General features: G+C 39.2%; 2 protein-coding genes across 3 annotated transcripts; both read right to left on the bottom strand.

Annotated features, from left to right (window-relative positions):
* Positions 1 to 314: 314 nt before the first annotated feature.
* LOC121399465 lies at positions 315 to 2,375 on the bottom strand. Of its 2 annotated transcripts, XM_041580220.1 has the most exons (3): positions 1,939 to 2,375; positions 1,817 to 1,860; positions 315 to 1,752 (listed from the first exon to the last, which is right to left on the bottom strand). In XM_041580220.1, the coding sequence occupies exons 1-3, from the start codon at positions 1,975 to 1,977 to the stop codon at positions 441 to 443; spliced, it is 1,395 nt and encodes a 464-aa protein (XP_041436154.1). In that variant the 5' UTR covers positions 1,978 to 2,375; the 3' UTR covers positions 315 to 440. The 2 variants fall into 2 exon arrangements, with proteins under 2 accessions (XP_041436154.1, XP_041436153.1); XM_041580219.1 differs by having other exon boundaries at positions 1,817 to 2,375.
* A 2,213-nt stretch (positions 2,376 to 4,588) lies between these two features.
* lpcat4.S (lysophosphatidylcholine acyltransferase 4 S homeolog) lies at positions 4,589 to 24,915 on the bottom strand (the record flags this gene model as incomplete). The annotated part of the gene is given in 14 exon segments (NM_001160041.1): positions 4,589 to 5,391; positions 6,550 to 6,703; positions 6,875 to 6,973; positions 9,069 to 9,210; positions 11,764 to 11,889; positions 12,065 to 12,147; positions 12,251 to 12,305; positions 12,838 to 12,872; positions 14,756 to 14,814; positions 14,927 to 14,987; positions 15,110 to 15,222; positions 15,345 to 15,562; positions 15,700 to 15,842; positions 24,796 to 24,915. Coding segments are annotated over 14 exon segments (1,569 nt in total). The 3' UTR covers positions 4,589 to 5,230.
* Positions 24,916 to 24,926: the final 11 nt, after the last annotated feature.

Here is a 24,926-nt window from a genome sequence, read left to right as displayed (position 1 = left end):
CTCGCAAATCTATCTTTGCTAGCCAATCGTTTACCCGTAGGTTCTGCGAAATAATACTCAATGTCTCCATTTTGAATGACTTTACCTTCAGGAACGAATTTAATCCTCTGAGATCTAAGATAGCTCGGAACTCCCCCGACGCCTTTTTCCTGAGGAAGATCGGAGAATAGATACCTTGTCCCTTCTGGCTTTCCGGTACTGTTAAAATTACTTCCTTTTCCAACAGATCTAATAAAATGTGATTCATTGCTCGATGAGCTTCCAGCGTTTTCGGAACCTTTGATTCCACAAAAAAACTTCTGTTTGGTTTTTTCGAAAACTCCAAGTGGTAACCTAAGGATACCACTTCCCGGACCCAACTGTCCATCGTAGTTTTCCCCCAGACTGCCTGGAATTGAAGTAGTCTTCCCCCTACTGGCGGCAGCTGGGCCTGAACACCGTCAGAACGATTTAGGCTTTCCCTGCTTGAACTCTTTTTTGAGCTGATTTTGCCCGCGATTTCTCCAAAAGGGCTGCCTATCAAATTGCTTTCCAGGCCTATAGGTCTTGGCATCCTTAAACGGCATTCTGTCCGCCCAGCCTGCACGGACTGGCTGACGTCTCACACGCCTTTCTTGCGGCAAAAAGGAGCTCTTGCCCGCCGAAGCCTTAGAAATAATACTGTCAAGTTTTGGCCCAAACAGCAACTCCCCCTCGAAAGGGAGCGCACACAGATTGAACTTGGAAGGGGTATCTGCTTGCCAATGTTTTAGCCACAGCATCCTCCTAGCTGCCACTGCATACCCCATATTTCTGGCTGCCAATTTCAGCACCTCCAATGATGCGTCCGTGATGAAATCAATAGCCACCTTTATATCACCCACTAGGTGACCCACCTTGTCTTTGTCTCCAGCAAGCTGCAGCTCAGTTTCTATCTCTTGCAGCCAGATTTTGGATGCCTTTGCCACACACGTGACTGCTACCGCTGGCTTGCAGAGTAGCCCCGAAACTGAATAGGCCTTCCTCAGCACTGTATCCTGTCTCCTTTCTACAGGATCCTTCAAGGAAACCCCCTCATCCACTGGCAATGTGGTCTTACGAGCCACCCTTGTGATGGCAGCATCCACTTTGGGGGGGTTGGTCCACCGACTCACATCCCCCTCCGCATACGGGTACATCTTCTTCATGTGTCTAGGTTCTGAGTACTTTTTATCTGGTACTGCCCACTCTTCCTTAATAATATCTTTCAGTACATCGTGGACTGGAAATACCAGATCTTTCTTTCCTGATGATTTAAACATTCTGTCCTGCTTTTTCTCTTGTTCAGTGTCCTCTAGTTCCAATACTTTCCGGACAGCTTTTACTAGAGGTTCTATTAGATCCAAATCAAACGAGGAATCTTCATCCAATACAATTAGCTCCTCTTCCTCCTCTGAAGTAGCCGAAAGGCTACACCTTGCTGCCCCCTGCTGACGTGCTTCACACTCCGCAGGCACCTTAGGATCACGGCTCTCTTTCCCCATTACTGGGGCACTGGGACCCACTTTCTGTATCACATTAGCTGTCACAGTTCCTACTAGGTCCTCCAGTGATTTAGACATAGACTCCTTAAACCAGTCTCTCATAGCACTCCATTGATCATCTGCTCTTTTGCCAGACATAGATTCCCAGCACATTAGGCATACTTTTTTGTTATGCATCGCTGGATTATCACATATTGAACACTCTTTTTCCACCGCCTTCCTTGAATGATGACTCCTCCTTCTAGGTGACCTACAAAGAAACGAGTTTGTTACCATCACATAGGAGTCACCACACATCTCTCTGATACACTTACCCCCTAGAGGATGACCGGGATCTCCGGCTCCTAGAACTCATGCTCTGAAAAAAGAGGAGTAAATATAAGTAGCTGTACAGTTCACCTAGGTCCCCAACCGGTAGGCCTGCAACACTGCTTACATTCAGGCTCTCCCAACCAGCAAACGGCTCCTGCTGCATGTACTGCAAACAAAACCTGCTCCTGCTGTACAACAGGTAATGGGCGCTTTAAGAGCCAAGGGCGCCTAGAGATGACATCATCAAGAGTCTACACAGTGTCTTACCGCGGGATCCGACTTACTGCACTCAGAACGCCTTACTGCACACCCCGCGTCTTACCGCGTTCTAAAAGCCCAGCTACCAGGCTCCACCGGCTATATGTGAACCGGTCGCTTCGGTGAGGCAGAGAGGAACCACACCGGCACAGGGGAATCCTTCCTGATGCAAGGACAGGAAAAAAAGAGATGGGGTAAGGGGGTTGGGAATTAGGTTTATTGGTTCCTGTACTTCCGCTGTGCGAGGGAGTTAACCCATTAGTGCCTACTGCCATGCGGAAGGACAGGAAATAAACATTTGATGGAAATACTTCTTATTTTGTATAAATCAGTTATATATATGGATGGGTAAAGGAGCTTGGTTAACAAATAGGTGGTGATTGGTAGCTTGGTTGTTGGGAAGAACTAATCAATTTTTCTTTTACAAAGCTAGACAAGCAAGTGTACAAAGGGCTGCAACAGAAGTAGGAAAATAGTTACTTTGTTATCATCCATGTTAAGGAGAACACTTTGTGACATACTACGACCAACACAAAAGAGGAAATTTTACTTACCATAACCTTCAAGTCCATACAGCAGCACATATGGGGGTTTACAACCTTATAACAACCTTCCCCCTAAAGTTCTACGTAATGTTATAAAAAAATACACCAACACAATGTCACAATTTATTAGGGTGGGAATTTATTGTGCTGTATCGACTAGAAGTAAAATTTCCGCTTTCCTTCACAACCAATACCGTAGCATATATAGGACATAACAAGTAAGGGTGGGACAAAAAAATAAGGAAACACTTCAATCCTTGTGATATACTGATTGGAGAATTGCTCTTCCAAAGGAAGCATCAATGTCCAGCCTATAATGTTTGGAAAAGGTATTCAGGTTTGAACAAGTAGCGGCTTTGCAGATCTGATTTGGAGGAACAGGCAGACGCTCTACCCAGGAGGTTGATGTTGCTAGTGTTGAATGAGCTTTTATGAAAAATGGCGGAGACAGCTTTGCCGCTATGTAGCATATCTGGATAGTGTCCTCCTAGCAGAGCTTATGGCTGTAAGAAAAACAGTTTTAAAGGATAGATGTTTTTAAGTCAATCTGTTCCAACCTCTCAAGCACCACATTCAGATCCCATTAGGGAACTGGATTTAGAATAGGAGGTTTTTATCTTCTGGGCTATCTGAAGAAATCTCTGTATAAAAAGAGTTCAGCAGACAGACAAGCACCCAAAAATGTCAAAATTGCAGAGACTTGTACTCTAAGGGTACAGGAACTTAGATCTTTGTCTAATCCCTGCTGCAGAAAATCGAGTATATTATTAAGAGATGGATCTGTTGCCTCGATTCCTTCTGAAAAACACCATCTCTGGAAGATTTTAACGACTCTAAAATAAGCCCTGGTAGTCGTTGACTTTCTGGACTGAAGCAGTGTACCAGCCACTCAATCTGAAAGGCCCGATAAGATTAATAAGGGCCTGTCAACCTCCATGCTGTCAGCTTTAGATGACTCAGCTGGTGGTATTGAAACTGGTTCTGAGAAATCAGGTGCCTAATCTGAGGAAGAACCCAATAGTCCACATGAGACATTGTCATTAACCGGGAAAACCAAACTATCTTCAGAAAAATGGAAGGATGGCAATCACCGAAGCCTGGTCCAGGCGAATCTTCTGGATGACCCTGCTGATCATAGGTATGGGGGTGTAAGACAGCTTTTATAAGCTTAGTTATATTAGTTATAATTAGTTATTAGTTATATTATCCGGTTGAATGTATAAGAAGAGGTATCCACCACTTCTTCCTCTGAGGAAGAGATCTCATGAATTACAAAAAATTCACCTCGCTCAACTGAGGAAGGCGTCTTCTGACACAATCGTAGGAACTTCTTTCAGGATCGACGGTTTTAATTCAGTAAAAGTCTGCTGTAGCAGCTCCTTAAACCAACCCATAGAGGGCTCCTGGGTAGAAGGGACCTTGTCCTTTGCTAGACAACGTTCACAGCGCCCCCTGGGGTAACTATCTGGGAGAGGTGCTTGACACTCTCTACACGCTAGATGCTTAGGGGAATATTTATCAAAGAGTGAAGTTAGAGATCACAACAGGCCACTAGAATGAAATTCCGACACTCTCCATTAATTTCTATGGGATTTTTTAAAAGGGTATTAACAAAGGTTGAAATAAAAGTTCACCATTTGATAAACACAACTTTAAATATCCCATAAAAATGAATGGAGAGAGGAGGTATTTCACGCTAGTAGACTGACGCGATCTCTAACTTCACTCTTTGATAAATTTACCCCATAGTCTTAGATGAGGCATTCTTTTCTTTCCTGGACATCTGTAAAAATACAAATACACAAACAGCATACTATCATAGAAAAACATTAACATTAGGATTACACAAGGCTACTATTAGTACCTTATGGCGTTTGCAAGCAGCTGCAGCTTTTCCTTTAGTGCATTTCTTTTATTGTGGCTATTACGTTTGTGATAACTTATAACTGATAGAAAAAACACAGGAGGCAGTTTTTTTTTTTAATAAAAATAATTATATTATCGAGAACCATAACAACAGCTTCCAATACACAGGAACCGCCGGAAAACAAATTGTCCAGATTAGATACAAATGTAAAATTCTCTGGGGGGGGGAATTTTTTCCTGAGAGCTTATATAGTTGAGGTGACACCGCCCTCCCCAACCTGCACCCAATCAGGTAACAAATATACAGAGTATTGCTCCTCTCTTAAGCAGGAATTGCAGAGCAGCCAATCTTGCCAAGCTCCACGCTGTCACATGATCACAGGAGCACCGGTTTCTTCAGCAAAAACGCTGGCTCTTGCATTGCCCTGACTATATGACCACATGCTGCAGATACATTTCTTCATTAAAATTTGAAGAACACTTTTAAAATTGAATGCCTATCAAGAAAATCTTGGATGGCATTTACATTAAAACCCTACAAAGCATTTACTTTAAACATTATATTGCCAGACAGGCTTCCCGTGCTCTTCTGGCCACATACACAGAGACTGACCACTCCAGTCCGTGTTATGGAGTTACAAGCAGAGTACATCTCCTTTCACTATCTCCCCTGTTAAGCAATTTTTATGTGCCCCCCTCCCTGATCCCACATCACCCACTTAAAAGATTCTCCCTCCCTCCCTGTTGTCAATCCATTTTGGATTGTTTCCCAGGGTTGTTTTTCCCAGAACAACCCCCATTCTGCTGGATTTGGGGTGGCTTCCGGCGGCCAGAAGAGGGAGGACGCAGATAGAAGAGAAACAGATGGCGGTAACAAGGATGTCGAATGGCAAAACGCACAAATCCATCTAAAAGAAAAATATAAATGTTTTTATTTTTAATGTCCTTATTGCTTTAGTTAAATAAGACCTATATTTGTGTTTACGTATGTATAATAGAGCATTAAAGAAAATATAAACCCTCAAAACAAACCGATATAAAGTGCTCAAAGTAGTCTGACAATTATTTTTTTGCCTAGCTATTACAATTTTGGCAATTTTTAGACTGCTAAATAACATAGAGAAATGTCAGATGACTATTCGTTTTCTAAGCAGGGCTTCATCACAAAAAAATTTCTTCTGACTTTTCTTGACTTTCTTTCTGACTGCAGCTAGGCAGCCAAAATGACCAGTGGGTGGTGCTGTTGTTTTAAATCATTATAATTCATATCTTGAAAACTAGAATATGAAGATTTTCATGCCATTAGATATAGAAAGAAAAACTAGCAACATTATTTTTAAAAAACAGCAGTAGTTATTAGAAAAGCATTTTATATTCATTTTGAGGGTTTACAGTCCTTTAATGGTAAAATAAGTTACCTTTTTATATCTCTGCAATCTAATACAGTAAAGACCAACAGAAGAGTAGCACTAATAAGGAGGAAATTTCAAGCATTGTTTTTAATCCAGCAAGCTTCAAATGAAAAGGACGTGGAAAGCTAAATTTAGTGGGGAGGGGGGTGGTGCCAGCATGTTATATTAGTACCCAAACCCTCCCCACCCCCAGTAAATTCAATCACTATTTTCCAAACAGTTGTCGCAGTTCAGCACAGAGACTATTTTGCTTTAGCATCTGTCATGGAACTGCCATGAGTGGTGATGGAGGTACAGTAGCCTCCGTTATTTATTTTTTTAAATGAATCTATTTTCCCTATTAAAAAAATAGGGTTGCAAAAAATGACCAATGCAGGACTTTTGATACAATGTAAAATAAACCAGCGGATTAACAGACCTGTCTTTGCAACAACCAAAATGCAGCTTTCAATAGCCATTGTTTTTACAAATAATTTTAAAAAGCACTAAATACTTTTTAATAGATGTGTATTGGAAAGTTGCTTAGAATAAGGGTTTCTTTTATAAGGCAAATTTTTATTTTGGAGTTTACTAGACTTTTAAGTAGTATACGCCAATACATGTTTACAAAACAGAATACCATAACCCCAGCAAGGTTACACCCCACAAACTTACCCTGGGTCAGGCCTTGCAGCTCAGTGTAAGTGTACAGCTCTGTAAACACTTTACCACTTTCGGCAGGGGGTGAGCCAAGAAGTGAGCGCAGTACAGATGCAAACCCATCAGCAGAGAGGAGGGAACGCCCGTCAGCATCACAGGTAGAGAAGAGCTAAATAAATTTGTTGAGGAAGGGATTGAAAAAAAAAATGGAATATTAGAAAGCAGGAGAAACAAAGAAAAGTGCTGTATATCATGCACAGGTGCAAATCAGCTGTACCATTTAATATATGATCTGCTGGAAGTAAGTGTTTTTTCTTTAGTGGAGGAATGTCATACTTACATCAAATGCAAGTTTTGCTAGCTCCTCTGCTGATCGTGTTGCATCCTGGGCAGCCAGCACCAAGGAGACCTCTCGGAAATCTATCATGCCAGCGGCATCCTGAGAAAATCCAGCAGAAGTGATTGATCCAGAACTCAGTCACAGAGCAACTATTCTTCACACAACTAAAATGACAATATACGGAGGGGGGCACTACTGGATGTACATAGAGCTATAGGCATGTATCAGTATATTCCAATATCTACCAATTGTAATTTATCATCTCACTATTTATGTAAGAATTAAACACAGCATAATTAACCTATAAACCACATCAAATGTCATGTACCTCCTCACACAATCCTACCTCATTGTAGCAGATTAGGATCTTCCTGTAAAAACGCATCATGTTAGTCTACAGGTTTTAGTCAGGCCAAGATACCATACTTTATGGACAGGCCTGTCATTACCTATATTTATGCCTCTGACTCCAATTAAAAGGACCAACTCAAATGGAGGAAAGAGATCAAACCCTTAAAAGCTGAAAGAGTGCAGTTAATTGAAAGGTCTGGTTTTGCTTTTAAAAGAAGCCATACAAAGTCAAACGTTCACTTTAGCCCAAATGGGAATACACTTTTAGTATGTTATAGCAAGACCAATTCTAAGCTGCTTTTTAGCTAGCCTTCCATTTTTTTTTTCTTCTATCAGATTGAAAAAGCTAACTGGTGGGGGGTTGGTATTTACCTGGCTCTATTGCTAACAACAAGGCATAAATGCATGTCTGACAGGTACAGAAAAATGTAAATGATTCAATTACACACATAAAAATAATAAAAACCAAGAGCAAATTTTATATACAGCACTCTAAACCACACTTAATGGCCTATTTATTAAGCCTCACATTTTTATGGTCAAGTGTTGAGGGAAAAAAAAAACTTGAATATTTTGAGATTTATTATGTTACAAAGCTGCCAAAACCCCAAAAATACTTGAGCTAAAACCTGTTGAAGTTATGTAAAGGTCAATGGCAAATGTCCCTTTTATAATTGGAAGATGTTTTTTGCCTTCATGATTTTCGAGGGTTTTTGGCTGAAGCTGGTTTCGTTTCTTTTCCTGCATGTTCAATTTTCGTTTGGATTTTTTTAGTAAATTAAGCCGAAGCGTGGTTTGGAGTTAGGTCAAATTTTTATTTTTAAAATAATGAGAAAAACTTGAGCTATAATAAATACCCACCAAAGTTTATTTTAAGGTGAGCAAAACTTTAATGGAGAACTAAACCCTAAAAATGAATAGGGCTAAAAATGCAATGTTTTATATACTGAACTTATTGCACCAGCCTAAAGTTTCAGCTTGTCAATAGCAGCAATGATCCAGGACTTCAAACTTGTCACAGGGGGTCACCATCTTGGAAAGTGTCTGCGACACTCACATGCTCAGTGGGCTCTGAGCAGCTGTCGAGAAGCTAAGCTTAGGGGTCTTTACAAATGATCAAGCAGAAAATGAGGTTGGCCTGTAATATAAGCTGATGCTACAGGGCTGATTATTAAATTCTGATGCTAGTTGCACTGCTTTCTGTGCTGCCATGTAGTAATTATCTATATTAATTACTAATCAGCCTTATACTGTGACATTTATATTTTATGCGTTCTATATATTTTGAGTCAGTCCCTAAGCTCAGTAAGTGACAGCAGCACAGAGCATGTGCAGTAAATCAGCAGAAAAGAAGATGAGGAGCTACTGGGGCATCTTTGAAGGCACAGATCTTCCCTGCTAAAGGGCTGTGGTTGCCTTGGGCTGGTACAAAAGCTCAAAACATCATGTACAACATTTCTAGCCTACTTCTTTAGTTTCACTTTCCTTGTCCTTTAAGGTAGACCAACTGTCATTGCTGGACCAAAAGTAGAGAGGTGTGTGTGTATGGATGCTGGGTTTTCATTTGGAGGGTTTGATCTTTATGGACTTTGTATTTTTTCAACCCAATTTAACTATGTAACTATATACTGAAAACATCTTCACAAAAAGGTAGAAATACACTGTCCACCTGGCAGTAATGAAACTATAATCACCAGGGCCCGAGTGCAGCCAGGCCCCCACCCACCAGTTTTCAGCGCGGCATCATATCAAGAAGGCTTCAAGAGGGTGCGGGTCCAGGTGGGATTGCACCCCCAGTCGTTCCTCCACTGCCTTCTGGATACACTAATCACTTTTTACTCACCTTGTTGAAATAATTGAAAACTCTGGAGATCACATCATGTTGTGTCACACCCAGTTTTTCTGCAAGCTCATCTAATCCCACGCGAGAGCACACCCCCTCTAGGCACAGATCAATCAGACCCTGCACACTATCAAGAGAGAACCTGTGAAGGAAAAATAGTTCCGTGTTTAAAGGTGGCCATAGGCGCCTGTTCAAAATTTTCTGCCTGGGTCGATCGACGAGCCGACCGATATCCAAGTCTTCTGCTGATATCGGTTGGCTTGTCTCCCACCATACACGCACCGAATAATGTATGAAAATCAGTTTAGTACGATAATATGTCTATGGCCACCTTAAAGGAATAGTTCAGTGTGAAAATAAAAACTGGGTAAATGGATAGGCTGTGCAAAATAAAAAATGTTTCCAATATAGTTAGTTAGGCAAAAATGTAATGTATAAAGGCTGGAGTGAACAGATCTCTAATAAAACAGCCAGAATCCAACTTCCTGCTTTTCAGCTCTATAACTCTGAGTTAGTCAGCGACTTGAAGGTGGGCCACATGGTACATTTCTGTTCAGTGAGTTTGCAATTGATCCTCAGCATTCAGCTCAGATTCAAAAGCAACTGTTATGACACATGTAGCCCCCCTCAAGTCTCTGACTGCATGGTAACCAGGGCAACCAGTCAGTGTAAACCAAGACAGCTGAAAAGCAGGAAGTGGTGTTCTGTTCTTCTACACACCCAGTCACTCCAGCCTTTACACATTACATTTTTGCTTAACTAACTATATTAGAAACATTTTTTATTTTGCACAGCTTATCTATTTACATAGTTTTAGTTTTACACAGAACTGTTCCTTTAAGAATTCTGGCTGTGAAGGTGTTTTAATTCTATTGGCTGACAGATTGGCTGACAGAAATGAGATCCAGGATTCATTTATGCTTATGTACCCATTTATGCTAAATACAGAAAGCAAGCATTCAGTTTGTATGTGTGGCTCTTGTTTGCCAATTAAATACAGTGCAAAATATCCACGAGTTCACAGACTGACAGACTGGATTTTGTCACTGCTAAACTAAATTCACCAAGTAAATTGAAGTTTGTTCAACTTTAGTAATCTAATATTTGTCAGACTGTTCTGAATTATATTCATTATACGTTTTAATGCTGGTAAATCTTTTTAGTGTGAAATACTTAACATAAAATTTAAAGTAAAGGAGTCGACAATGGTATCAAAATAATGCTTTCAAATGGCATTTTTTCAAAGAAGGAGGAGCAAGAGCAAGAAGTGATCATTGCAATCCAGCAGTGAGGTATGGGTGGTCGTTGGTGTCGCATGGGAGTGGCAAGTAAATTGGAAAGGATATGCAGTGTTCACAATAAAGAGAATAGATGCAAAAAGGGAGAAAGAGAGAGGGACACAATTGCTATAACTAGGGTAAGTAGATATTTAGTTTAATGACACCTGTTTAACATAAAGGATGTTATACTAGATTTTATACTGCCCGAGAGACATTGTAAACTCCCATGGGAAATGCATTGAAGAAAATCAGAGATGGGAAAAGGCAGATAAGCTTGGTAACAGCACGCAGACTCACCTGCGTCCTATGTATTGTATAAAGTTTAACTCTTACAATAGAACATTTCGAAATGCAATTTAAATATATATGAGTACACTCTAATAAATGCCAGTTGGTGAATACAATCAACAACGATAGTGTGATCTTTTACAGTATGTATATAAAAGTTTACTCTCCACCACCTTCTGCCTTAAAAAGCCTTAGAAGAAGAGAAGGTCCTGCCATGAAAATAATGTAATGAATACATTAAATGCAAAATTAATATGACAGGAGTTGTACAAAATTGAGTGTAAAACCAATATAATCACCCACCATAAAAGTTTTTAAGTACCTGTCTGGACGACAGAAGGGGGGCCCTTATACATTATGTTCCTTTATCATAGTACCTTCTTTTTCTTTGAGGCTGGATGGTTGGGATAAATACTCAGTCACTGTGGACCGTAACCACCAACAGGCATTTCCTATTCACCATTATACATTTTATTTGCCAACCTACTGATGTAAGTGTCCTTGCCTTTATAATCGGCTTTGAGTTCATTATAATATATTTCACTATTAGTAATTGCCATTTCAAATAACTTTATAAAATCTCAGTGGTTGATTCACTGTTGGAGGAGAATTATTGAATCAAGGAGGATATACTAGTGGTGCTGCATGAAAAGCAGCAGAGTTTGCTAAACAGGGATGGGATAAAATTATGGTTTTAGATCAGCAATATCCCTCGTAGAAGTGCAGTATCAATAAGCTGAATGAAAATTAAGACAGGGCAAAAACGGTTATACTTTGAAGAAAAAGAGATAAGTTTATCTGTGAATAAAGCACCTGAGTGGCTAACTGATGTGATCTGTGTATTAACCAAATCCTTCTGCCCCGCATTGCAAAATAAAAGGATATTATCAGGCTAGATTTCCGATTCAGCCACCCCCTAGGCCATTCCTTAGTCATTATTAGTTGAAAGGAACAGAATATCAAGCCTTTATACAAAAATGTTTTAATTCCAACAAGGGGCAAGCAAGAAGCTTTTTGCGAATTACTTATATATGCACTTATATTTGCAGCCACATAATTTAGTTTCCAAGGTCTCTCAATCCAATCCACCTAGAAAAATTATTTATTGAGAACACATCTATACTCACCCAGCCTTTTTTAATATGTTCCCAAGTTCCCAAATTTTGGGATCCAGTGCCACTTTCAGGTGACCAAGTGGTGATACAGGAGTGTCTCCAATAAGCTCAAACTCTGTTGCTGGTTTTGCCAGAGCACTATGAAATAGAAAAGGAAATGGATTTCACTACATAATTAATAGACCATTCTGAAAGTTAAAGGGCTCTCTGGTGTTCTACGTTTATCCAATGTTTGCAAGGTATCGCAGCACATTACTAAGACTCAGGCTAGTCTTTCATGACCCTCTCAGGATTTTGAGTCTCTATGACTTACTCAGCCATTATCTTCTGAACTTTGAAAGCATAGAGTGTGGGATCAGCCCGCTCCTCAGCAGTAGGGTGATAAACTGGCAGAAACTGCAATATGATAAAATATATCACAAATAGAAAAGGCCACATACAAGACATACTATAACTCAAATGTGTAAGAGGACTTATAGAAGGTCAAATAGTTTCTCACCTCTATCTCCAGGTTGATATAAAACTGAGACATTGTGAGCCACAAGACCTTAAACCTAGAAAAACACAATAAATAAAGATAAGAAAAACATAAATTAAAGAGGGTGAAGAATATGGAGTTGTATCTAGTTTGCAGGAATCTGAAATTAGAATTCTGGTACCAAAAATGACTTTTATGGTATAGCATGCATGTTACACCTATCAGTATGAAAAAAATCACTCAAAAAGCATTATATTCAGCTTTATGAAAATAACATGCAATTCTAAATTACAACACCACAGCTTAAAAAAGTGATGCATTTTTAAGTGCTCAGAAGTCCCAGCCTTACAGAAAATAGGATTACTTGTTTTCCATAAAAAGTGTAAAAAGTTAAAGATGTGAATGTCAAAAATTGCATGGCCAATATTACAAACAGGGAGTGTGCAAGTGATTCCAAAATAGTTTACTTTATAACATGGGAACAGCTAAAAAGAGCTGTAGTGATGTGTGATATGTGTGTGTACCGGCAAGTGGCACAATGAAGGAAGATGAGGCAACAGATGAAAAAATGATGATAAAATAAAACACGCTCATTTGTTGTAACTTACACTCCATTTCCTTTCCATGTCCATATAGTTGCAGGCTGCACAAAATGAAAAAATAAAACAAAAGAACACATTAGTAACTACAGTTTAAGTAAAAGTTAGATTTTTTTTACTTTACACAGTTTTATTGAACTATTTATTGCTTAAATTAAGTTGCTTTCATAACATTAATCAACCATTTATTGCAATATAATAAATCATTTCATTAATAAGTGGGTTCACTGTAATAGTCAATGCATTACAATAAATTTGCATTTACTGCTTAAAGGGGTTGTTCACCTTCCAAACACTTTTTTGAGTTCAGTTGTTTTCAGATTGTTCACCAGAAATCACTTTCCATTGTTGTTTTTTACTGTTTTTCCAAAATCTAAGTTTATAGTTGAATGTTCGTGTCTCTGGTAGTGATGGGTGAATTTATTCACCAGGTGCAAATTCGCGGCGAATTCCCGCGATTCCCCACCGTCGAATAAATTCGCAAAATCTCTGCGAAAATTCGCCAGCATCAAAAAAAAAAATTAAAATGGACAATATCTAGTGCCAAGTTCAATTGTATGATTATAGAGTGCCAAAATACTTAAGTGCAGTCATGCACACAAAATTAGGGCCAGTGCACACAATAACCGATAGGGTGCAGAAGAATCAAGATCATGTTTAAGCACACAGCCTAAAATAAAGAATAAGGGACATTGCTTATGGCTTATGTAAAGACATACAGCATGAATGCAGCTTTCAGTATAGTGCTGACTATGTTAGTGGTGGAACGTCAACAAGCACAGCCTGCACCGGGGCCTTGTCCTTAGGACATCAGGTAGGCTCATCCAAATGATGCTGCACAAGTCACTGAGCACTACATTTTTCACCTAGCACTCAGTGGCCAGTGTGTGGGAGGGTGCAAGTGCTTCCAGAATGAGGGGTGCACTTTTGCTCATCTAAGTGATCTAGCACTTGTGCCCCCAGGAGGAATGACCCCTAATATTACTAAATCCAAAAAGGTCTAATACATACACTACACAAAGAAAATGAAGAATTGAATGAAGAAAATATAATACAACAGTATCTATATCTATATATATATATATTTAATAAAACAAGGAAAAGTTGAGCTCACCACTATATTTAAAAACATTAGGCGGGGGTGCAATGAGGCTGTGACCACAAAATACATATAGACAAATACAAGAGTCCTCTGCACTCAACCCATTATCAATATATTTAAGACAGAGACATTTTGTGCATACTGCTACTGAAAAATGCCTTACCCTTTAAACAAAACAGGGATTGTTTGTCCATACATTGCAATATATTTAAGCTGGCCAACTACGTCAAAGTCATCCCATATCTGGCCAGTCCTATGCTCAATTTTCATCTGAGGGACAATATATGGACAAACAATCCCTGTTTTGTTTAAAGGGTAAGGCATTTTTTAGTAGCAGTATGCACAAAATGTCTCTGTCTTAAATATATTGATAATGGGTTGAGTGCAGAGGACTCTTGTATTTATATATATATATATATATATATATATATATATATATATATATATATATATATATATATATATATATATATATATATATATATATCAAAAAAAAGTTTTCCCCTTCCCACACCTAATTTGCATATGCAAATTAGGATTCGCCTGATTTTTTTTCACAAAGGATTTGAGGATTCTGCAGCATCCAAAATAGTGGATTTGGTGCAACCCTATTAAATAGACTTTTATGTACAAAGCCAGATTCCAACTGTTTGAGACCGCAATCTGTGACTTAACATGTTGTTGAAATCTTCCAAAGCCCATCCACGTGGCTACCTATTGAAGACAATAGTTCCTTGCTTTTGGTAGTCAGTAACACACAGAAAAATAAATTAAGAAATACTTACATTATGGTTCTATATGAAGTTTATGTTTTGTAACACTCACCAATTTGTTGGGATACCTCATGAGCACTGGCTGAACTGGAACCCCAGCAACAAAGGCACCTAAGTGGAAGAAGAATAATGAGTACAAGGACAAATAAAGAATGCCATGAGGAAAATATTATACATGCTGTGTATAACGCTCTTGAATAAGGCCTTTGTTTAAATTTCTCACCTGGTTTGAATTTTAGCAAAACTTTGCCATTACCATTAGTTCCCTCTGGAAAGAACAGCACCTATACAAATGCAGAAAAAAAGAAGAATGAAGGACTTTGGAAAGCTACAGTAAAAGGATTAAATTTACAGCTAAAGGGAAAAAGTGCCGATATGCACATGATAACTGGCATGTTGGTCCTACCTGAGGCCATTCTCCATTTGAGGTTGCTCGTCTTTTTACCTCCTCTACTACTTTCTTCCGTGAGGATGGATCTTGTCGGGATACCAAAATGGACTGATTGAATCGGAGTAGTGCTGTAGTATAAGAGGAAATTTTTTCTATACCGACACTGCAGCAAAAATCACTACTTAGTAAATCTACATCAAATCCACAGCTGTTAATAGGACTTTCATAATGATTTCATTAATCTGCTCACCTCCAATCACTGGGATGTTGAGATTCTCCACTCGAGATACAACAGATGGAAGGTCACACACCACAGTGACTATGGGATCAAAGAAGGTGGAGTGAGGGGCTACAACCAGAATTGGGGCCTCAGAAGCGGGGGCACGGCGGCCACGTATGGTGATCCAGTGGAAACCACACATGAAGAACATAGTGCGGCTCAGGAGATAAATCAGGTGATGGAGAATGCTGTGTATAAGGGGAGGAAACATATGGAATGGGACATGACAGAAAAGGAAGTGGTCGAATAAATGAAAATGTTTCACTACACAATGATGAAATTATATTGTTACAGCATATTCCACTAAATCTAGCAAAACGCTTACGTGCGGCGGTGCCGTATAGAGCAGCTCAGCTCTTTATCTGTGAGTCCAGCCACTCGAAGGGCAGCAATTGGCCACATAAGGAAGAGGAAGACTGCAGCCAGGAGGAAACGCAGCGGGAACAGGATAGGACCGAGGATATAGAACTGCAAATAAAGAGACAGTAAGGGATATGATTAGGTTTAATTATGAAAAATGCTCGTAAAAGCAAGGAACATATAATCACAAATGCATTATTTCGGCCAAGGGATAAGGCTATCTGATCAGCATTAGCAAATCCAGCAAAAAACATCTGCTGCAATTAAAAGGTCAAGTTAATGTTCCTTTCCTATCAGAAAAGTTGAATAAATGTCTTTAGTTCCAGGACTCCACAAACTGAAAACGAATGACTTCGCTGATTAGAGAGCAATGCTTTGCAATTCTGGAATTCAAAAAAGCACAAGGTCAGCTCTGACCTAACACTTGTTCCCATCCTTAATCTTTCTTGCCAACAGAAGATTTCTTTCAGCAGCCTAACCTTGGTATATTGAAATGGACTGTATATAGAGTGATACATGTGGCCTCTTTCTTAGGAATCCATACATTAGTGTAAATATCTTACTAACTGGTGACTCGGGCCTTCAGCCAAAACCAAAATATTCAAGAAAAAACGTAAGACGCAAGCAGGATAACACAAACATGCATTCATGTATAAGCTATATACAGCCACTAACTGAAGTGTTTATTCAAATACGTTTATAATGATAATGACGGTCTGCCTCTCTGGAAATAATACAAATCATATTGAGCCCCGAGACCCAGGAGGTTATTTCTGAACACAATGTAGTACATTTATCAGCTGAAACTTCTGTCAAATTACTTGGCCTGCAGCCTGATGCTGTACTGAATAAATATCATCTGCAAACAGAAATCTCAGGCTAGGCGAGTAACAGTTACCGCTCCAGCTCCAATATTTAGCAATGGTCTGCTCTGAAATATAGCATCTGGCAATGTGTATTTATTATATATATAGCATAACAGAATGCTACAGTACCGAACTCAGCACAGTTTAGTAGCTGCCACTGATACTGTACAAGTAATGATGAAGTAAAAATGACTAGGCCTTCACACAACCTTTAGATCAGATCCTGTTTTCATAGACGGTGTAAAAAAAATAAATAAATAAAAAAAAAAAATAAAAAAAAAAAACTACTTAGGCGTAGACAGCAGGAAATATGTCAGTTATTCACGATCATAACTGTGGAATTTCTAGGGGACAAAATTAGCAGCTCAAGGTTTGCAAATGATTATATGAATAGCAAAACAATAAAGAGAATGAGACATGGAAGAGAGGTTAAACATGTAAGTGCCACTTATTTACCAAGTAACCACAAAGTTATTGCATCTACAGTAGAAGCCCACTTTTAAGTCTCCTGAATTTATGGTTTCCCACATTATTGTGAATTTGTGAAAATACTCCAGCTAAAACCTGTCGAAGTCAAGTAGAAGTAAATGGCAGATATCCTTTTTACAATTGAAAAATATTTCTTGCCTTCATGATCTTTGTGGGTTTTCGGACATTTTGATGCTGATTTTTTTGCGACAATGCGAAAAAGAGTTACCTTTTTCGAGCAAAAAAAAAAAAAGAAAAAAGTTGCACAATTAGAATCGTCATGAGATTTTGTCGAGACTTTTTCGTTCAAAATTTTTAGTAAATTAAATGCATTTGTGATTGGGAGTTTGGTTAAAAATTTTTTTTTATAAAAATGAGAAAAAAACGAGTTTACGAATAAACAGAACTTTGTTTAGGCAGGGAAGGCGTATTCATGTAAACCAGCAGAAGGTTTCTTGTTTTTTTTGAGATTTAATAAAATAGTGGGCAATAAACTGCACTCCTCTTTATAGTTTAATACATCAGGAACCTGCCAGAAATCTCACACCTGTGCCCGTCATTGTTTTTTTAGCTACAGATTATTCTGAATAAATGGGACACATAATTGGTGGATGATAAAGTGTAATTTCTGAAGAATTTATTTGCTTGTCAAACTCCCATGGACATTATCTATTCAGGAGCTAGGAACTGCTAGGATAACAGCTTTTATCAAAACTTTATGGATCTTCCACAGCAGCCAGTGAAATGATAAAAAAAGAGATAGTCTGGGAAAGATAACAATATCTTCTCAAGGAAGAAGTCCTGAAGGCATCATCCTATACTGCTGATAATAGTTATAAAGCTGTAATAATAATTATAAAGTTGAAATTGCCTGTATATGTGTGGGTTATTCCTATAGGCTATGGTTTACTTTTGTACCCCAGCTGATAAATACTGTAGATCTCGCCTCCCCCCAGTTTAGCATAACCTACAAATCCGGCTCTCCTGGAATAGTACAGTTAAACGTGTCAAAGTGCAGGTATTGCTCAATAAATAACACTGTCGCATTCCTTTGTTAGTGATATAGATTAAATTCAATAAAAATAAATGCACCAGTAATAGTCGTTCCGCCATTTAAAATATTCTACGTATATAATGGACAACTAAATAACGAGGGATGCATCAAATCCATAACTTCTGGATTCACTTGAACACATAACCATCCATAAATGGTTCAGCTCAAAACCAAATTTGAACGCTTACTTGTATATTCAATATTGGAAAAAAATCTCAATCTTAAAATCTCATCTGAAATGCTGTCATGTTCAGTTGTCAAAAGTCATATGGAATCAAGGGTTTGGATTAGGTAAAATCTGAAATTGCCCCTTATCAGTCATAACATGATTTAATTCCTGGATTGATAGTATCTATATAATGTACATGCAAACACAATGCAATATTACCATGAAATATGCACCCAACTGAATTTCTAATTGGCCTTGCAATGTAATAAACAAGTATATAAAAGATACAGGAGCAAATTCAAAAAAAAGCACTCAATGCTACTAAGGTATCCTTGGGTGTATACGTGTTTGCTGTGCACATGTTTTTTGACCACATGGGTGCACAAAAGTTAACGGATTTATTTCTTCCATGTGGGTCTATACCCACAGAAACAGATACTGGCACTAAAATTATGATCAAGACCTCCATTTCTCTGCATTCCACATTGGTCTCCGCTCCTGTGGGCATTGACCTACATGGCAGAGTGAAATCACTTAACTCTTGTGTTTCTCTGTGGTGGAGAGCATAAAAGTGTCAAACACGTCAAACATATTTAAATGCCTGTGGGTACCTCCTGCAATTGACATAAATACATCTATACTAGAGTTGCTAGGGGGAAAAAAATACTGGTCTTCCTATATCCTTTTTCCCCTATTAATAATTTCCCTATTGGGATTAAGCATCATTTTTATCAGCCATGCCAATAAAATATTGGGCAGGTGGCAACCCCTAATCTAGAAGGAGCCAACTGGCGCACAATAGGACTGAAATTCCCACGCAATATGGCAGTGCTATTTAATATAGTGTTATAATTAAACAAAAATAATCTAAATGTTTAACCACTTTGTCTCTGCAATAACTTGCACTTGATAATAAGCAGGCAACAATTTATGTTGTTGGCAAAATAATCCTAATGTTTTTTTCTTTCATGTATAAAGGAGAAGGAAAGGCTCCGAGCACTTGGGGGTGCCAAATGATAGGCACCCCCAAGTGATTATATTGATTTACCTGAAACCCCGGGCTGGTGTTGCTATCAGAATAAAACTGCACCGGCCCTGGGTTATACCAGTGAGCACCATGGAGCAATCTTCTTCCATCTTCCTCCTTCTTAGCGCGGCTGCGCATGCGCAGTAGAACGAAAAGCCGAACTTTAACTAAAAAGTGGCCTATTTTGTTCAACTGCACATGTGTGAAGAAAGAAGAAGCCGGAAGAGGATTGCTCCGTGGTGCTCACTGGTATATCGGGCTGGTGCAGTTTTCTGCTAATAGGCGCACAGGCCCAGGGTTTCAGTTAAGTCAATTCAATCACTTGGGTGTGCCTAACATTTGGCACCCCCAAGTGCATAAAGCCTTTCCATTTCCTTTAAAGGGGTTGTTTACCTTTGATTTAACTTTAAGTATGACATAGAGAGCGCTTATCTAATAAAAATGCAAATGAGTTAATTTTCTTTTATTATTTGTGGTTTCTGAGTTAATATTTTTTATTTAGCAGCTCTCCTAGGGTCCAAATTACCCTAGCAACCATGCATGGATTTGACTGGAATAGGAGAGGGCATGTATAGAAAGAGGAGTAATAAAAGTAGCAAAAACAATAAACTTTGTAGCCTTATAGAACATTTGTTTTTAGATGAGGTCAGTGACTGATATTTGAAAGCTGGAAAGATTCAGAAGGAAAAAAGCAAAAAAATTTTTTTAAAAAAACTAAGACCAATGGAAAGTTGTTTACAATTAGTCATTCTATAACTCAAAGGTGAACCACCCCTTTAAAGTGTATTTAGTGGTCTTTAAGTATGTTGCTTTATTGTCAACATTAATACTCCTGTGTTACCCATGTTCCACAGTTCAGCCTGGCATGATGGGCAGCTCATAGCTAATAACACACTAATCACTCATGTTATTAATTACAGTATGGCACAGGACCTTGCCATTCTCATCTGTGATGTTTTTTCCCTCATAGGATACAAATAATCTGATTGTTACAGAAAAGCAACAGCACTGCTGCTAGGCTTCTGCCTCGCACAAATATAATCATGTAAATAAATTTAGTTGTAGAAGTAGGCCCAAATTTGTTCAGGTTTCCATGGTTACTAATTACTAATAGCAGATAAAGTGGTTAGGCCTTAAACATAGGGTTATTACACAGACACAAGACCATTGCTGGGTTCCTTTCACAGGCACAGGGACAGGGGCCACTTCACAGCACGGCTCTTGCTCCCTATATGGCTGCTCCACAGTTTCAAAGAAGCACAGGGTTCAGGGACAATAAAATACTTAAGAGTTCTATTTTTATACAGCTATTTGGAGATGCTGGTTACAAGCAGTATGAGGCTAAGTAATTTTGCTACATTCCAAAGTGTCACTAGCAGGGCTAGTGAGATTTATACATTTTACACATCAGCCCACAATTCATTCATGGCTCAGTGTTTTCCACATAGAAATATTCTGCAAGATGGGATAAAGTGCCATCTAAGGTAAATAAGAAGCCACAAAGGGTCTCAGTGACAATATAAAGAGGGAGGAAGACAAGAGTCAGTTTACATATGTCAAGGAGCTTCAAGGTGAATTCTTCTAACATCCATTGAAATTTTAGCTAAGGAGGACATTTTACCTTACAATACATACATTTTGGAGTTATGTCCTGTAAAGAATACATGGGATTATGTAGTAACTCGAATTATAAAATATACAGGTATTTTAAACCATCCAGAAATTATGTGACCAAATTAAAGCACAAGACTGTAGGCTGTCAGTGGTTTCAAGTGTATTTTGGAGTAGGGGGGTACATTGTTCCTTACAATACAGGTTCCATGTGTGAGGTTGTATGGGGTAAAAGTATGGAAGATCAGAAGTGAAGTGGACAAGAAGGATGCAGGTCCTAAAGACAAATCTGTCAACTTTCCTGTATTTTCTGGGAGTAGTCAATTCATAATTGCCAGTCCTCCAGCACACATTACAAACTTTCTTCAAAGGGGTGCATGTAAATGAATATGTTCACCTTCACATACCTTGCATCTCAAAGTCACAATAGTGGCAGCACTGCAACTTCACAAAGATAAAGCTGCCTTTATTTTCACATATGGCAACCCCAGCAACATTTTGGACCTTCCTAGCCCTTTTCAAACTGACAGCAAGCCTTTGTCAGCTTGAAAAAGGACCAGGAAGGTACAAACTGTTGCTTGAGTTGCCATGTGTGAAAATAAAGGTGGTTTTATCTTTGTGAAGTGGGAGTGCTGCTAAAAAAATCTCCCAGAAATTATTTAATTAAATGCATATAAATGGATGACAAAAGTATTTTACTGGTCTTTGCATGTAGAGAATTTGTATGTCAATTGTGGTCACGCAACAGGACGGTCTATAGCAAGGGTCCCGAATCTTTTTTAACCCATGAGCCACATTCAAATGTAAAAAGAGTTGGGGAGCAACACAAACATGAAAAAAGACTTTGTGAGGCCAAATAAAGGTGGTAATTTGCTATTTGGTAGCCCCTGTGTGGACTGAGCTTACAGGAGGCTCTGATTGGCAAAGCACTCAGTACTCAGTTTTATGCAACCAAAACTTGCCTTTTAAGCACCTGCTTTGAGGCCACATAGAGAAACATCCATGGGGTTGGTGAGCAACATGCTGCTCGTGAGCTGCTAATTGGGGATCACTGGTCTATAGGAAAGGAAAAAAGTTTTTCAAGTGAAATATATGGAATAATAAACCCCAGCTATTAATAGGCTATAAAAGTCACCTTGGAGACAAAATACTAGCTATTGAAGTAAAAAAATAAAAAAGGACTCTCCTGCAAAATTGAATACCCTCTCAACAAATTGTATTATTTGCTCTGCCATCTTCCTTGGCGGCTTTAGGCAGTGCCTGTCAAAAAGCTCCCCTAACACAGTTAATAATCCACACAGAAAGAGGCCACATCTAGCACCTTTGTACAGGTCAGGGGCCTTCAAGAGAATTTTTGACACCTTCATATTTTAGTAACTGGATAAATTATTTTTTATTATATTGGTCCCATTGAGTCATTTGACACAAATGACATCACTAAACACAGATTATAACTGAAGACATCATTAAGTACCATTTATAAGGCTATTCTGGTTTCTTATCTTCATTACTATAGCACGCTGCTGTGTTCCCATGGGGGCAGCCATTGAAGCACAGGATAAACAGTAGATAACAGATAAGCTCTGCAGAATCCCATTGTATATTATAAAGCTTATCTGTCATCTGTTGTGTATCCTGTGCCTTTTCTCCTTTTACAGCTTTGAATGGCTGCCCCCATGGCTACACAGCAGTTTGTTAATATAAACTATAGTAGAGTTTCTGAAGCAGTGCAGGGTAAAAGTACATTATATTGCTATTCCTACAAGAAACACTTGCATTTTTTGGTTTTACTATTCCTTTAAGATGTCCCACATGTTAAACACAATACTTCTAACCACTTCATTTTCTGCTAGAGATGTCATAATCAAATCGATTTTTACATTTTATTCTTGTTGCTGAAGACAAGGGACTTGTTTGATTCATACACAAGTGAGTGTAGGGGATCAGTCTCTGACTTTTCCCATTGCCTATAGGATGCTCCACCTTGCCTATTGAACAACACCCTTTCCTCAGACTGTGCAACACTTACTTATAATGACATCAGTTGATTTTGTCTACTTAAGTGGAACATAGGAGGGAGTAACAGTCCCCCCCCCAACATCTAGCGCAACAAGGCACTCTGTGGCGAATAGCTCAGATTTAATTTAGAGGGGTGTAATATTAAAATGTATCATTTTTAGGGCTCTTACACAAGGGCGTTTGCTTCTGCGTTTTTCAAAACTTTTTTTGCTGCAGCTAAAAGCATTTTTTACCCATTCCAAACGCAACCCTCTATCCTATTGATAGCTGAACGTGCATCAATCGCAGGAAAATGCATCATGCTGCTTTTAAACAAACACACTCAAATGCAAACGGAGTAAAACGCAACTCACAACGCTCATCAGGGCAGCCTGGCAGAATATAATGGAATCGTTAAAATTAGTGAATGTGTTTTTTCCCCACTCAAGCGTGTTTTAACGTGCGTCAAAAAAAAAAAACGGAAAACCGCCAGTGTGTAAGAGCCCTTAAAGAAAACATAATCACCAAAAAGATCTGGCAAGAGAACATGTTTATGATATAAACCCAGAGAGTTGGTTTTAAAGGAGAAGTAAAGTCATCCTGCACTTGGGGGTGCCAAATGTTAGGCACCCCCAAGTGATTGTATTTACTGACCTGAAACCCGAGGCCAGCGCTCCTATCAACAGAAAACTGCACCAGCCTCGGGTTATACTAGTAAGCACCACGAAGCGATCCTCTTCCGGCTTCTTCTTTCTTTAAATTTCCCGGGGCAAACGCATGCGCAGTAGAACAAAATAGCCTACAGTTTAGTTACAGTTCGGCTTTTCGTTCTATTGCGCATGCTCAGCCACGCAAAGAGGAAGACGGAAGAGGAGCACTCTGTGGTGCTCACTAGTATAACCCCGGGCCGGTGCAGTTTTCTGCTGATGGAAGCACCAGCATTTCCGGGTTTCAGCTAAGTAACTACAATCACTTGGGGGTGCCTAGCATTTGGCACCCCCCAAGTGCAGGACGACTTTCCTTCTCCTTTGTAGACAAATTTTGTTCAACAAGCCCTTACCTCATACCAATAACAGATGTAAATCTTCTAAAACTTCTAAGAAAACCTAGGACAACAAATAAGAGTTGAAGCCAAACTCCACGCTAAATAGCATTCAAGCCAAGCCTCCAGGCAACAGATACCCAAGCTTGGAACTGCTGTAATGTATAAACAATACGTTATGACAATAGCACACATACAACAGTGGACCTCACAGAAAATGGTTTATGCGCATTGAAAACCAAAAGTCATTCTCCACAAATCTCACCCTAAATGGCCTTTCTGCTGTGCTTCAGTAGTATCTAGGCCAGGAAATAATCATTTATTCAAACCTCACCCTAACAGCCTACAGCCTGGAATTGTACACCTATAGAAAACACTGCATGAAGTAGAGGTAATCGTAGGCTCTCCAGATGTTGTACAACTATAACGGGTCATCACCTTTCTGATATAAATAACTTCCACTACAAGAACAACGTGCCACTTCTGTGCCTCTAGCAAAGGCCACTAGAATGCTGGAGAGGTTCTGATGATAAACACAAACAGACCACATTTATGTATTTCAGTTTACAGGACACATGGTGGTTGGTGAAGTTACATTATTGGCAACATTGCTATTGGTGCAAAGAGATTAGAAACAGTAGCAGCGATATTGTGTTTGTGACAGTGCAGTGATCCCAGTGACAGGGCTCTGTTTTGGTGCTGCTGATCTCCTTGCGCAGCCGGGATTTCTTCCCTAGAGCACTCGGCTCCTATAAACTGCAGTTTAACCAGCCAGTCCAATGTACTATTCCATCCGCCCTTATATATCCAGTCCCCGCACACTCACCCTCGCATTCTGCCACAATCCTTTAGGCTCAAACTCATGCAGGAAAGGGTTGAAGGGCACAGACTCTTCGCCATCATCTTCAGCAGGGCCCTTCTCTCCTACTGGATCAGCCTCACTCATGACTGCTGAAA

The sequence above is a fragment of the Xenopus laevis genome, chromosome 1S (genome assembly GCF_017654675.1).
Source record: "Xenopus laevis strain J_2021 chromosome 1S, Xenopus_laevis_v10.1, whole genome shotgun sequence".
NCBI lineage: Eukaryota > Metazoa > Chordata > Amphibia > Anura > Pipidae > Xenopus > Xenopus laevis.
This window is presented reverse-complemented; position numbering and strand designations above follow the sequence as displayed.